Source organism: Dioscorea cayenensis, chromosome 1, assembly GCF_009730915.1.
Source record: "Dioscorea cayenensis subsp. rotundata cultivar TDr96_F1 chromosome 1, TDr96_F1_v2_PseudoChromosome.rev07_lg8_w22 25.fasta, whole genome shotgun sequence".
Classification (NCBI taxonomy): Eukaryota; Viridiplantae; Streptophyta; class Magnoliopsida; order Dioscoreales; family Dioscoreaceae; genus Dioscorea; species Dioscorea cayenensis.
In genome coordinates, this window is record NC_052471.1 from 14,684,244 (window position 1) to 14,698,857 (window position 14,614).

Genomic DNA, 14,614 nt, shown 5'->3' on the forward strand with positions numbered 1-14,614 from the left:
GGAGAAGGACTTGACGGAGGTGTGGTCTGGGATGGAGGAGAAGCCGAGGTTGTTGGGGTTGTAGTTGAGGACGGAGGAGAAGCCTCGGCTGTTGGGGCTATGGTCGGGGACTGTGGAGAAGCCGGGGCTGTTGGGCCTGTGGTCGGGGATGGAGGAGAAGCTGGGGCTGTTGGGGCTATTTGTTGAAATGGCACTATTTGTTGTAAATTATGATAGTTTGAGCCCAAAACCTTTACTGGCGCTGATCCTGGCCAGGTTGGATTATATTTTCCATGTTCTTAATTAAATTAGATGCATATAAATTTATGTGTAAAGTAATAATTGAGACATACACTTTATGCTTAGAAATCGGAAGTTTGGAAAGCAAATCTTATCACAATGTTCGAGGTCATCAGCTACTAACAATTTGAACAATATTTTTAACATCTCGTAAAGATAGTACTCTATCTGCATCTTCCATAATCTGAAGTCCTTCCCATCAAATTCCTCAGTTCGTATCTTCTCTTCTTCCGTCATTACTCCCATTTTTCTTTTCAAACCTGGCTCTGATACCAGTTGTTGGTAATCAGATTTCCACCGGATATTGAGCGAAAACAAAGTAGAAAATGATCATAAAAAAGACATGAAAAGATTTACATGGTTCGACAAGATTACCTACGTCCATGGCCACACTAGAGTTTTATTTTAATATCAGAAGCACAATTACATCTTTACAGGGACTGCCTATATTTATATCAAATTTGAGTTATATCTAGATTAGTGTTCTAAGGCAAATCTGGATTATAACTTTGAGGTATATTTGGAAGAGTATAAATCATATCTAGATCTTTGTAGTGATAGATGCAGGAGAGGACGAAGAACAAGATGACTTGGTTGCCTATTGTCTTGATTAGAGAGAGAGAGAGAGAGAGAGAGAGAAAGAGAGAGAGCGAGAGGGAGATATATATATGCTTAGGGGAGCAGGAGGGAGTGTGATAGTAACATAAAGTACCAATCTATCTGAGTTCACCGATGACACTGCTTTACTGAGCCTTTTCTTAGCAAATTTATTTATTTTTTGCTCGCATGATAAGTGTGAGCACTTGAATCATGGCATGCCATATGAAAATTATCTTCCCCAAAGTACTATTCATCATAATGTCACTATTTGTTTTAAATTATGATAGTTTGAGCCCAAAACCTTTACTGTTGCTGATCCTGGCTAGGTTGGATTATATTTTCCATCTTCTTAATTAAATTAGATGTCTATAAATTTTTGTGTAGAATAATAATTGAGACATAGACTTTATGCTTTGAAAATTGATGTTTGGAAAGCGAATCTTATTACAATGTTCAAAGTCATCAGCTACTAACCATTTAAACAGTATTTTTAACATGTAGTAAAGATAGTACTCTATCTGCATCTTCCACAATCTGAAGTCCTTCCCATCGAAATTCTCAATTTGAATCTTGTCTTCTTCCGCCATTGCTCTCATTTTTTTCTCAAAAGTGACTCTGATACCAATTGTTCGTAATCGGATTCTCATCGATGATTTAGAGAAACTAAAGTATAAAATAATCACAAGAAAAACATGACAAAATTTACATGGTTCGGCAAGATTACATACGTCCACAACCGTACTAAAGTTTTATTTCAATATCAGAAGCACAATGATATCTTACAAGGGACTGCTAATGTACAGAACAAATCTCAGTTACATCTTGATTAGTACTCTAGGGCATATCTGAATTATAACTTTGAGGTATATTTTGAAGAGGATAAATCATATATAGATCTCTGTAGTGATAGTGGCGAGGGAGAGGACGAAGATCATAATAGCTTGGCGGCCCATCGTGTTGATTGGAGAGAGAGAGAGAGAGAGAGAGAGAGAGAGAGAGAGAGATGCTTAGTAGAGTAGGAGAAAGTGTGATAGGAACATAAAGAACCAATCTATCTGAGTTCGCGGATGACACTGCTTCAATGAGCTCTTTCTTGGCAAATTTATTTTTTTTGCACACATGATAAGTGTGAGCACTTGAGTCATGGCATGCCATATGAAAATTTTCTTCCCCAAAGTATTGTTCATCATAATGGAACTATTTATTGTAAATTATGATAGTTTGAGCTGAAAAACATTTATTGCTGCTGATCCTTGCAGGTTGGATTATATTTTCCATCTTCTTAATTAAATTAGATGTGTATAAATTTTGTGTACAATAATAACTGAGACATAGACTTTATGCTTATAAAATGGAAGTTTGGAAAGCGAATCTTATCACAATGTTCGAAGTCATTAGCTACTAACCGTTTGAACAGTATATTTAACATAAAGTAAAGATAGTACTCTATTTGCATTTTCCATAATCTGAAGTCTTTCCCATCGAATTTCTCAATTTGAATCTTGCCTTCTTCCGCCATTACTCCCATTTTTCTTCTCAAACCTGGCTCTGATACCAATTGTTAGTAATCGGATTCCCACCAATGATTGAGAGAAAACAAAGTAGAAAATAATCACAAGAAAGATATGACAAGATTTACGTGGGTCAGCAAAATTACCAACGTCCACGGCCGCACTAGGATTTTATTTCAATATCAGAAACACAACTACATCTTACAAGGGACTGCCTATATATAGAACAAATCTAAGTTATATCTAAATTAGTTCTCTAAGATATATTTGGAAGAGTGTAAATCATATCTAGATCTCTTTAGTGATAGTGGCAGGGAAAGGACGATGATCATGATGACTTGGCTGCCCATTGTGTTAACTAGAGAGAGAGAGAGAGAAACTTAGTACAGCACGAGGGAGTGCGATAGGAACATAAAGTACCAATCTATCTTAGTTTGCCGATATCACTGCTTCATTAAGCCTTTTCCTGGCAAATTTATTTTTTCTACACATATGATAAGTGTGAGCACTTGAATTATTGCATGCCATATGAAAACTTTTTCCCAAAAGTACTATTCATCATACTGGCACTATTTGTTGTAAATTATGATAGTTTGAGACCAAAATCTTTACAGCTGCTTATCCTGTCCATATTGGATTATATTTTTCATCTTCATAATTAAATTAGATGTGTGTAAATTTTTATGTACAGTAATAATTGAGACATAGACTTTATGCTTAGAAAATAGATGTTTGGAAAGTGAATCTTCACACAATGTTCGAAGTCATTAGCTACTAACCATTTGAACAGTATTTTTAACGTCTAGTAAAGATAGTACTCTATCTGCATCTTCCACAATCTGAAGTTCTTCCTATCGAATTTTTCAATTAGAATCTTGACTTATTCCGCCATTGCTCCTACTCTTCTTCTCAAACCCGGCTCTAATACCAATTATTAGTAATCGGATTGCCATCGATGATTGAGGGAAAACAAAGTAGAAAATAATCACAAGAGAGACATGGCAAGATTTACTTGGTTCGGCAAGATTATCTACGTTCACGATCGCACTAGGGTTTTATTTCAATATCAGAAGCACAATTACATCTTACAAGGGATTGCCGATATATAGAACAAATCTGAGTTATATCTTACAGTGGCGAGGGAGACGATGAAGATCACGATAACTTGGCGGTCCATCGTGTTGATTGGATATATATATATATATATATATATATGCTTAATGGAGCAAGAGGTAGTGTGATTTGACCATAAAGTACCAATCTATCTGAGTTTGCCGATGACACTACTTCATGAACATTTTCTTGGCAAATTTATTTTTTGTGCTCACATGATAAGTGTTTGCACTTGAATCATGGCATGCCATATGAAAAGTTTCTTCCAAAAAGTATTGTTCATCATATAGGCACTATTTGTTGTAAATTATGATAGTTTGAGCCCAAAACCTTTACTATTGCTGATCCTAGCCAGGTTGGATTATATTTTCCATCTTCTTAATTAAATTAGATGTGTATAAATTTTTTGTGTACGGTAATAATTGGGACATAGACTTTATGCTTATAAAATGGAAGTTTGGAAAGCGAATCTTATCATAATATTCGAAGTCATCAGCTACTAACCATTTGAGCAGTATTTTTAACATTTAATATAATCTTTGCACCTGATTATTGCATCTTTTTCAGGTTTGTGGCTGTTGTATATAATAGCAGCTGCAAATAATTAGTTCTAGCCATCTGTGAAATATTATCTTCGATGTCTATGAAACTTAGAAGCCATACATTTATACTGCATTATATGTGTAATGTTGTATTGATGAAATTATCTGGACGAGAGAAGATTAATTTGCATGGTGATATATGATTTTTTATTAAAATAGAAAGTGCATATAAACTAATATATAGGTAATGCATTATTATTACAAATTAATATTATTCAACAAGATTTTAGATCTTAACTAAGTGTGATTTGATTGTAGGTAATGCATTAATACATCAAATCAAAGAGTGATTCCTGTAACTTAAAGTGGGCTTAAAAAGAACAATGTCTAGCTAACTATTTTTTTATATATTTATATTATAAAAAGTAATATTTAAACTAGTTTGTTATGAATGATGTTCATAGCTAACAAAATGATTTATAGCTCCTCCCAGTAGCCCAATGCCAATTGTGTATAATTAATATTAGAAGAATCAGAATTACTTAAAACTTTTTATTCTTAAAATTTGATAAAAATCTAAATGTACTTATTTTTATATGTATGTGTAAGCATGATAACTATATTTTATTGATGAGACTATGCCCTTTTTATGGTTTAATTGGTTAATTTCATGTTTCAGGCATAAAGAAAGCCTAGGTGAGCTCAACAATGCGATTTGAGAAGAAATCGATACCAAAAATGTCGTTTTAGGGTCCCGGGGCAATGTAGCAGCACTATAGTAGCCTAAACCACGAAGATTTTGGAGAAATTCTAAATCTGGAAATTCTTACGGGCAACCTCACACCTGTGAAGTCCACTGCAAGCAATTCAGAGAGCAATTTTACTTTAGCAGTACACCTGTAAGGCCGTGAAATTTTTAGCCCATTTTCTAAGCATCCTCATGGCCAGTATATTGACCGTGAGGCCACCCGTAAGCCATCACGAAGCCACTCTTTATAAGCATCATTAGGGCATTTCTTTGAGGGGGAGAGGCACCCATTCTTGGAGCTCATCATCTCCAATGTTGATCTGAGGCTGAAGAAGGGTTTTGAGGGCATTTCTATGGCGGATTTGGTGAGGAGAGCTTGATTTGGAGCAAGATCTACTCCTAGTGCTTGATTTGAGGAGGTTGAAGTCGACAGAAAGCCACCCCTTGAGTGGCATCTTTGGTAGCTTCTCCAGCCTGCATCCTTTGAGGAAGTGTTTCTTATGTTTTGTTTCGTTGTTTGCATGACTCTTTTGATGTACCTTTTGACCATGAGCAACTAAATACCCAAGGTCACCGGATGTAGGTGAACCTTGGGGGTGAACTTTTGTTGTTTGGATGACTTGTTCTTTATATTGCATTTTGGCTTGTTTGTGATTCATTTTTGGTGTATATGAATGCCTTGGTGTGCATGAGAACTATGTGTATCAATTCTTAGGTAATGCTAAGTTGCATGAGCATTGCCCTAGTGTTAGACTCACCAAGCTTGGAAGGGATAGACGTATAAATACACCATGACCATCAGGTATTTCTACACCTCCGTTTCTAAGGTTGAGTACTGATAAGTGCTTGTGTGTTAAGAATATGAAGTGTTCTTTCCTTACAATGAGCATTACTTTTATCAGGTTTTAGCGCTAATACATGTGTATTTGTGTTCTTTTGCGCATGTAAGGTTGTGAAGCTATGTTTTGAGAAAAGAAGCCAAAAGTAGATCGTGAATGCACTATTTGGTGAAATCATGGAAGGAACAAACGATGAGTTGGAGCGGCACGAAGGCAGTCACATTTGCGTATCCCAACTTGAGCAATGATAGCAAGATCTTCACCAATGAACCCGTTTATTGAAGAAGCGACGCGATCTATGGCATAAACGTGTGCCCATTTATGTTGCCTCGATGAAAAGTGGATTTGGGAGTGTTTTTGGTGTTGGTATTGTAGTAGGTACTGTAGCAAAACACTATAAATTAACTGTAGCAGTTACTGTTCACAACAGGCCAAAAATCAGAATTCCAGAAAATCCACACAGGCGTGTGGAACATCCACAGGCCTGTGTGGATGCCCGATTCCAGCCTATTTAAAGCCGTTTTTCAGCCCAATTTCAGTATTCTTTTTCCCATCTCTTCTCCATCTTTTGAGAGGCTAGCAGCTAGGGTTTAGAAAGGTTTTGGCAAGGCTTTTGGAGTGGTTCTCCGGCTTCGACACCGCGATTCTCTTGGAAGATAGTTATTGGGGGAGTTTTTATCGGCACCGATTCGACGAGGTATGCCCTAGGCTTGACAAGTTAACCTTTAGAGAGGACGAGGCCACTCCACAAGACCATTGAAGCAAATACCGAGGGGGTTTTCCTATGGATTACATGATTTTACTTTTGATTTCATTATTGATTGTATCTTGCTCCATGGAGAGCTAAACCCCCTAGTGGGTACTTGGATTTTGTAAACCCTAGGATGTTATTGTTTATTTGACCTTTTATTATGCTTTCCTTAATTGATGTCTTTAATTGAGTTCAAATCTTGAATGCTTGTTAAATGATTTCTCGCTAAGAGTGACACTAAGGTTGAGAGTCTACATTGGTAGTTTTTGTGCGTGAGTGACACACCATGTGGGTTAGACATTACAAGATTGGAGAGGATTGAGAAGGTGAGCCAAGAGGTAGCCGAGCGTCCCCTCTCCCGTCCGGCGTGATTTATCCTATCTCTATTTTCTCGAGTTCTTTGCTGTCATAGTAGAGTGAATGGGCTAAATAATGACCTTTCGCTAGGGCTTAGTTGCAGAGCCAACGGAGTGAAGCGTTGAAGTGATTTTAGCACCTAGGGCTTAATTGTGACTAGGGACTTTCCACCTAGACCAAAGGGTTAGGTCTATTTCTAGGAAGAGAGTTTATCACTTGGAATTCCTAGAACTCCATGCAATTCTATACAAGTGCGAGGTGTTGAGATTGTTCGATTTCTTCACCAGGACATCGTATAGAGTTAGTCATGGTTGACCTTAGATTTGGGACCGTGTATTGAAGGATTTCCACAACTAATTAACGCATTAATTAGAAAGCATAATAGTTGGTTCTGGACTTGAAATGATTGTCCTAAGTGGAACAATATTGATTGCCTTTCCTCTAAATTTTATTGTGCCTCTCGTTCATATTCCTTTTATCTCTTTTTATATCAATCTCATTCATCATGCTATTGATTTATTCTCATCATAGTTAGATAGCAATAGTTGTGTTTCTATTCACTATTCCCTGTGGATACAATACCCACTCACCTGGGATTTATTACTTCGACACCCGTGCACTTGCAGTTTACATGCATATTTGGTCGTGTCAAGTACTAGCTCGTGTTGCAACTCTAGCTTGAGAAAGCCACCATTTCCATTGAAATTATAGGAGGATTTGGGCGGAAGAGATTCCGTATCCAATACTCATACCGGATTAGGGGTTAATTGCCGTGACCATCGGGTTGGCCTAAACTAGGGTTTTTCAGTCCAATTAGCCACTTGTATATTAGTCCTAGCGTCCTACACACTTTAGTAGCCTCTGAGGGGATCCTCATTTGTGACCACTTCTTTGCCCTGATTATTCCCCGTATTTTGCCTTCATTATTCGTATTCTATTTACATTTACTTTGTTTCTTTGTATTCTCTCTATCACATTCGGATTTGTAGGTTAAACAACATTGCAAAGAGAAAGTAAGAGTAGATTCTCGGCCCTTAGGAATATGACCCTCTTGTACTCGCACGAGAGGTATTACTGGACCACCCGTGTGCTTGAGGATCACGTATCAAGGTTTTGGTTCCGTTGCCGGGGACCCATGAGGAATACTCGGAAAACTTAGAGAGTGTTGATTTAACCATCATTTTGTTATGTTTTCCATTCTTGTTTATATTTCATCATTTCTTCATTCGCACTTTCTTTTCTTGTTTTCTTCAATATCTAAGACTTAACTCTAATTATCTTGCGAGGTACCCATCTTATAACATGAGTGAGTTAAGTGAATTTAGTTAATCTCGACGATGAGATTGAATGAACTTTGCACCAACAGTTAAGAGAAGTGGCTGAAAGTTCAAGACAACAAGAGATTCGGGTTGAATCTAGTGAATCCTCAATCATGGCCGAGTCTTGGATGACTCTATCAGATTATGAGAGCCCACAGTTCACTGGGGAGGAATTCAGTGTGCAAGCTCCTACTGTGCCAACAAACAGTTTTGAAATCAAGGTAAGCATGATAGGAATGGTCCAGAATTCAGTTCAATTTGATCGGTTAGCCGATGAAGACCCACATGCTCACCTATCTCGCTTCCTCCAAATCTGTTCCACTTTCAAGATTAACTCAATATTTGATGATGCTATAAGATTGAGATTATTTCCATTCAGTTTGAGAGGAGTAGCATACAGATGGCTCACTTCTTGGCTCCTGGGTCCATCACCACGTGGAAAGAGATGGTGGAGAAATTTCTTGCTAGATATTTTCCGCCAAGCAAGGCAGCGAGACTGAGACAAGAGATTTTATTCTTCAAGCGAGGGGACTCTGAAACACTTTTTGAGGCACATGAACGGTTTAAGGATCTTCTATGCAAGTGTCCTCATCATGGGTTCCCTGGATGGATGAGAGTACAAATGTCATGCAATGGGCTGAATTATGCTACAAGGCAGCTCATCGACGTAGCAGCAGGTGATTCTTTGAATAACAAACTCTTTGAAGAGGCTAAAACATTCATTGAGAACATGGCAAGTAATGAGTGTCATTAGAGCACTAAACAAAAGCCGCCAAGAGTAGCAGGGCTTTATGAGGTGAATGACACACCCCTTACGAGTGTGTACCGCAAGTGCACGGGTTGTCGAAGTAATAAAGTACCCTAGTGAGTGGGTAGTCATATCCACAGGGATTAGTGCTTAGAAACACAAGAACTGCTATTTAACTATAGTGAAGGTGATTCAAGAGTGGTGTGAATAGTATCAGTGCAAATAAGAATAAAGAAAATAAGGAAGAGACTTAATAGAAATAAGGAGAGGCAATCAATAGAAAATGGGGCACCCAAACATTGCTTACCCTAGGACTATTGTTTCAAGTGCAAGACTCCTCATTATGCCTCCTAAGTGATGTTCAATGAGTAGTGGAAATCATAAGACACACGATCCAAAACCTAAGGTCAACCGTGACTAACCCTCACACTATGCCCCGGTGGAAATGGATACTCTCCAAGCCTCTCACTGTGTGGGGTTGCATGAAGATCTGGGCACTCCAAGAGATAAACCTTATTCCCTAATATAGATCTAACCCTTCGGTCCAGGCGAAAGACCCCTAGTCACAATTAAGCCCCAGCACTAAGGATTACTTCAACCCTTCACTCTGTCGATTGTGCAACTAAGCCTAGTGGAGTTTATCTCTAAGCACTTCACTCTATCATGACCGCAAAGAACTCTTGGAATGTGAAGGAAGGATAAAGCACATCGGAAGGGAAAGGGGACGTTCTGCTACCTATCGACTCACCCTCTCGACAGTCTCCAACCTTGCTTTGTCTAACCCTCATGGTGTGTCACTCATCCACAAAGATTACCAAGATAGATTCTCAAACCTAGTGTCACTCTAAGGGAAAATCAATGCAATAAACATTCAAGATAGGAACTCAATTAAAACATCAATTAAGGAAACATAATAAAAGGTCAATGAAACAAAATCATCATAGGGTTTACAAGTCTAAGCAACCACTAGGGGTTTAGCTCTCCACGGAGCAAGATACAATCAACAATGAAATAAAAATTAAAAGCATGCTATCCATAGATAAAACTCCCTTGTAGTCAGTATCGATGGTCTTGTGGAGTTCCTTCGTCATCTACAAGAGTTCCCTTGACAAGGTCTCCTTGCGTATATCCCGCAAGTGCACCGGTTTGTCAAAGTAATAATCCCGGATGAGCGGGTATCGAATCCACAGGGAGTAGGGAATAAAAACACTTAATCCGCTTCTTAGCTATGTGAAAGATCAATAGTGATAAGTGTGACAATGATTCAATTCTCAAAAGTAAAAACAACGAGTAAGAAAGCACGAGTAAAGGAGGAGGTAACGCAATCGATAAAGATGGGGTACTTGGATAATGCTCAGCCTAGGACAATCGTTTCAAGTGCAAGAACCCTCTATTATGCTTCCTAATTGATGCAATGGTGAGTCGTGGAAATCCTTCATTACATAGTCCCAAATCTAAGGTCAACCATGCCTAACTCTATACATGTCCCAGAGGAGAGATTAGATAATCTCTCAACCTCGCACTCGCATAGATTTGTAATGAGCTCTAGAGATACCAAGTGATAAATCTCTTCCTAATTATAGACCCAACCCTTTGGTCCAGGTGTAAGGTCCCTAATCACGATTAAGCCCTAGATAATAAGATCACCTCAACGCTTCACTCCGCTACACGCGCAACTAAGCCCCAGCGGAAGGTCATCCCTTAGACCATTTACTCTATTATGGCCGCAAAGAACTCGAGGAACGGAGGTAGAATCTATCACGTCGGAGGAGAAAGGGGACGCTTCTGTACCTCTCGACTCACCCTCTCAACCCTCTCCAACCTCGCTTTGTCTAACGCTCGTGGTATGTCACTCACTCACAAGGTTACCAACAAGAACTATCAACCCTAGTGTCACTTTAGGGGAAATGTTCATACAATCAAGAACTCAAGGTTGGAACTTACAACAAACATCAATTAATTAAAAGCATAATAAAGAGCTTCAATGAAACAAATACATCCTAGGGTTCACAAATACCCAAGTACCCAATAGGGGTTTAGCTTTCCATGGAGCTTAGTACAATCAAAGAAATAGAATGTAAAAGTAATGAATCCATAGAGAAACTCCCTCGATAGTCGTGTCAATGGTCTTGTGGAAAGTCCTCTACTCGTCGTCCAAGGATTCCCTCGTCCGGGTATAGGGATACGCCTCAGCGAAGCTCACCTACCAACCTTCTTCCTAAGGGAATGACGATGTCGGAGCCATAGAACCTCTCCAAAAACCTTAGCCAATACCCTCAAAACCCTAGGCGAAGCCCTCTCTCAAGTTGGGGAAAAAGATGGAGAAAAGAATCTGAAATCGGGGCTGAATCGGCTTTAAATAGGGTGGAATCGGGCGACCACACGGGCACCGTGGATCTTTCACACGCCCATGTGGAATTTCCACAGGCGTGGATAATTTCCACACGCCTCGTGTGGGTTCTCTAATTCTCGCTTTTTCTCGGCCGGTAAATGCATGGTCTTTCATGATTGCTCGCTATAGTATCGGGTCTGAATAGCTTCCCGAATCCATGCTTTCATCGGGGAGTAGCATAAGCAGGGCACACGTTCACGTCGTGGATCACTTGCTTCTTCAATGATAGACAAGTTGGTGGAGCTCTTGTTCTATGTGCATAAGTCAGAATGCTCGAGTGTGACTGCCCTTGTGCCCCTCCAAATGGATGTGCCAATTCGAATACGAGGAGGTTGGCACACACTCTAGCATCTCACACTCGACCTATGTCTTCACGTTTGAACTTTAGCAAGATTTCCTCCAAAATCGGTGCATTATGATCCACATTGGCTTCTTTCCTTCATAATCGGCCTCACAACCCTACCTGCACGAAAGTAACATAAAAACACACATATTAGTGTAAAAATCCGAGAAGAGTAATGCTCAACATAAGGAAAGAATGCTTCGCATTAATATCACACAAGCACTTATCATCCCTCGTCAAGCCTAAGGCACATCTCTGCGAATCGATGCTGATGAAATCTCCCCCAATAACTATCTTTCGAAGGAACGCGATGACGGAGGCCGTATAACCACTCCAAAGATCTATCCAAAAGCCTCTCCAAACCCTAGCCGCAAGCGCCTCCAAAGATGGGAAAAAGATAGGAAGAGAATAGGAAAAGAATCCCATAAAATGTCTAAAATTGCGGCTTTTATTGGTGGTGGAATTGGGCATCCACACGGGCGTGTGTAATTCCCACACACTCGTGTGAATTTCCAGAAGTTGAATTCATGCGATCTGTGAACAGTAATTGCTACCGTGATTTGTTATAGTAGACTGCTACGGTACTTTGCCAAAATACTGCTGAATCCACACTTTTCATCGAGAACACATGAATGGGCACACATCCATGTGGTAGATTGCGTCGCGTTTTCAATGAAATCACATTGACGAAGATCTTCCTAGTATTAGACAAGTCAGAACACATGTGTGTGACTACCTTTGTGCCCTTCCAATTTGTGTATTCTCTTGAGTACAATAGAGGTTGGCACACACCCAAATGTCTTTGAGCACAACTTGTGTCTTCACGTTTGTTTACTCCAAGATTACATCAAAAAATTGCATCCACGATCTTCTTTTGGTTCCTTTCTTCCACACTTGTCTCCACAACCCTAAATGCACAAAAAAACATGTATACACATAAATAAGCAGTAAAATCTAAGAAAAGTAATGCTCGATATAAGAAAAGAATACTTTAAATTACTTATACACAAGCACTTATCAGTAAATGACACTACTGCTTTGGCCGCGAAAGTGGATGCTTTGACAAAGAGTGTCATGGACAATAGTGCATTGGCTACCAAGGTTAAGCATTAACACAGAGATTCAACCAGTTTATATTGGGATCCAGTTCAAATCCTAAGGTAGTGATGTCTTGTGAAACTTGTGGTGCCAGGCATGCAACATCGCAGTGGCCCATATTTAATACTCCCTCAATACCAGTGGAGATTGTAGACTATATTGGTGGAGGACCAAGAGGACCGGGGAATCAGTATGTCAATACCTATAATCCAGGGTGGATGAGCCATCCAAACCTCTCTTAAAACCAAGGTCAGTCACAATAAAGGCCTTTGCCACCATAGGGAAGTCAGCATCAAGCTCCTCCACAACAAGAGAGGAAGTATACCACTCAGGATGTCTTAGCTAAATTCATGATTAACACAGAGGCAAGGTTTGTGAATATAGACAAAAGGCTTGATGAATTTGCCATAGTAGTGAGAAATGTCCAAGCTTCTATTCAGCCTCTCAAGAATCAGGTTGGACAGATTGCTAGGGTACAATCTGAATGTCCCTCGGGTAGTTTACCAAGTAACACCGAAAGCAACCCAAGGGAGCACTTGAAGACTGTTACACTAAGAAGTGGGAAACAGTCAAAGGCAAGGGCCAAGGAGAGCCCAATTGCCTCCAATGAAGGGGTAGTCGTTCGGGAAGACCCTAACTCAAGCGAAGATGCAAGTAAAAAGAATAAGAAGAAACCTGATGAAGATGTTCCTAAATCTCCAATTTCAAAGGGGCCTAAGTATAAACCTGTAGTGCCATATCCCTCCAGGCTCAAGCAAGACAAGGAAGATGCTCAATTCAAAAAGTTCCTCAACATCTTCAAGCAACTTCACATTAATATCCCCCTGGTTGAAGCTCTCTCATAGATGCCCAAGTATGTTTAATTCATGAAGGATCTCCTCACCAACAAGAGGAATCTAGAAGACTTAGAGACTGTAACTCTATCAGGGAATTGTTCTACTATAATTCAAAAAAAACTGCCCAAGAAACTCACTGATCCTAGCAGCTTCATCATTCCCTGTGTGATCGGGGAGGGAATGCAAGAAAATGCTCTAGCTGATTCTGTGGCTAGCATAAATGTGATGCTATATAACTTGTTCTTAAAGCTAGGGTTAAAAGATCTGAGGCCCACACGAATGACCCTACAACTTGTAGATCAGTTAGTGCGAAGACCTAGAAGAGTGGTTGAGGATGTTCTTATTAGAGTTGACAAACTTATTATTCCAGTGGACTTTGTGATCCTAGATGTGGACGATGATGTTAAAGTCCTTTTGATTCTCGAACGTCCATTCCTTAACACCTTAGGAGCCTTAATTGATATCAAGGGAGGCAAGATGACATTGAGAGTTGGAGATGAACAAGTGGTCTTCACCCTCCCCGAAGCAATGAAACACACACTTGATCATGATGATACTTTATATTTCACAAATACAACTGACTTGATCATTTCCGATTGTGTGCAGGAAGTCCTCGCTATGAATCCCTTAGATGAATACTTGGAAGAGTTTAGGGACAAACAAATTGAAGAAGAGACCCCCCTCCACCAATACAAAAAGTAGCCCAAGTAGAGGGCAACTCACCACCCCATTGCAAGAAAAATAAAGCTTTGACGAGAATGTGGAGAAAAGTGAATGAAAGATTAAAAAGAAGTATGAATGTCTCCACAATGCCACCCAAGGAGGTAGACAGTTTATTCTTTGAGAGCCGAGGTAAATTTCAAATTTTTTCATGTCTCTCAATGAATCTTATGGGTAACAACACTTTACCGAAGAGTGGAGTTAACTCGCCCCTGTTTGTCCCACCATGATCATGAGATAAAACACGTCAAGCTAACGATGTTAAACAAGCACTTCTTGGGAGGCAACCCAAGCTTTTAAATTCAATGCATTTCCATTTTCATATTCTTTGAGTCCTTAGTGTTCTCATTTTCGTATTCTTTGAGTGTTTAGGGTTTTTGTTATTTAGTTTATGTTCATGTTTAGTCATTTTTTTCAT

General features: G+C 39.4%; 1 protein-coding gene and 1 non-coding gene across 2 annotated transcripts; one reads left to right on the forward strand and one right to left on the reverse strand.

The window, feature by feature from the left end:
• Positions 1–8,552: 8,552 nt before the first annotated feature.
• LOC120267971 lies at positions 8,553–8,659 on the reverse strand. Its single transcript, XR_005538646.1, has one exon. It is a non-coding gene; the product is annotated as a small nucleolar RNA R71 (small nucleolar RNA).
• A 4,847-nt stretch (positions 8,660–13,506) lies between these two features.
• On the forward strand, positions 13,507–14,178 carry LOC120253904. Its single transcript, XM_039262127.1, has one exon. The coding sequence runs from the start codon at positions 13,507–13,509 to the stop codon at positions 14,176–14,178; it is 672 nt and encodes a 223-aa protein (XP_039118061.1).
• Positions 14,179–14,614: the final 436 nt, after the last annotated feature.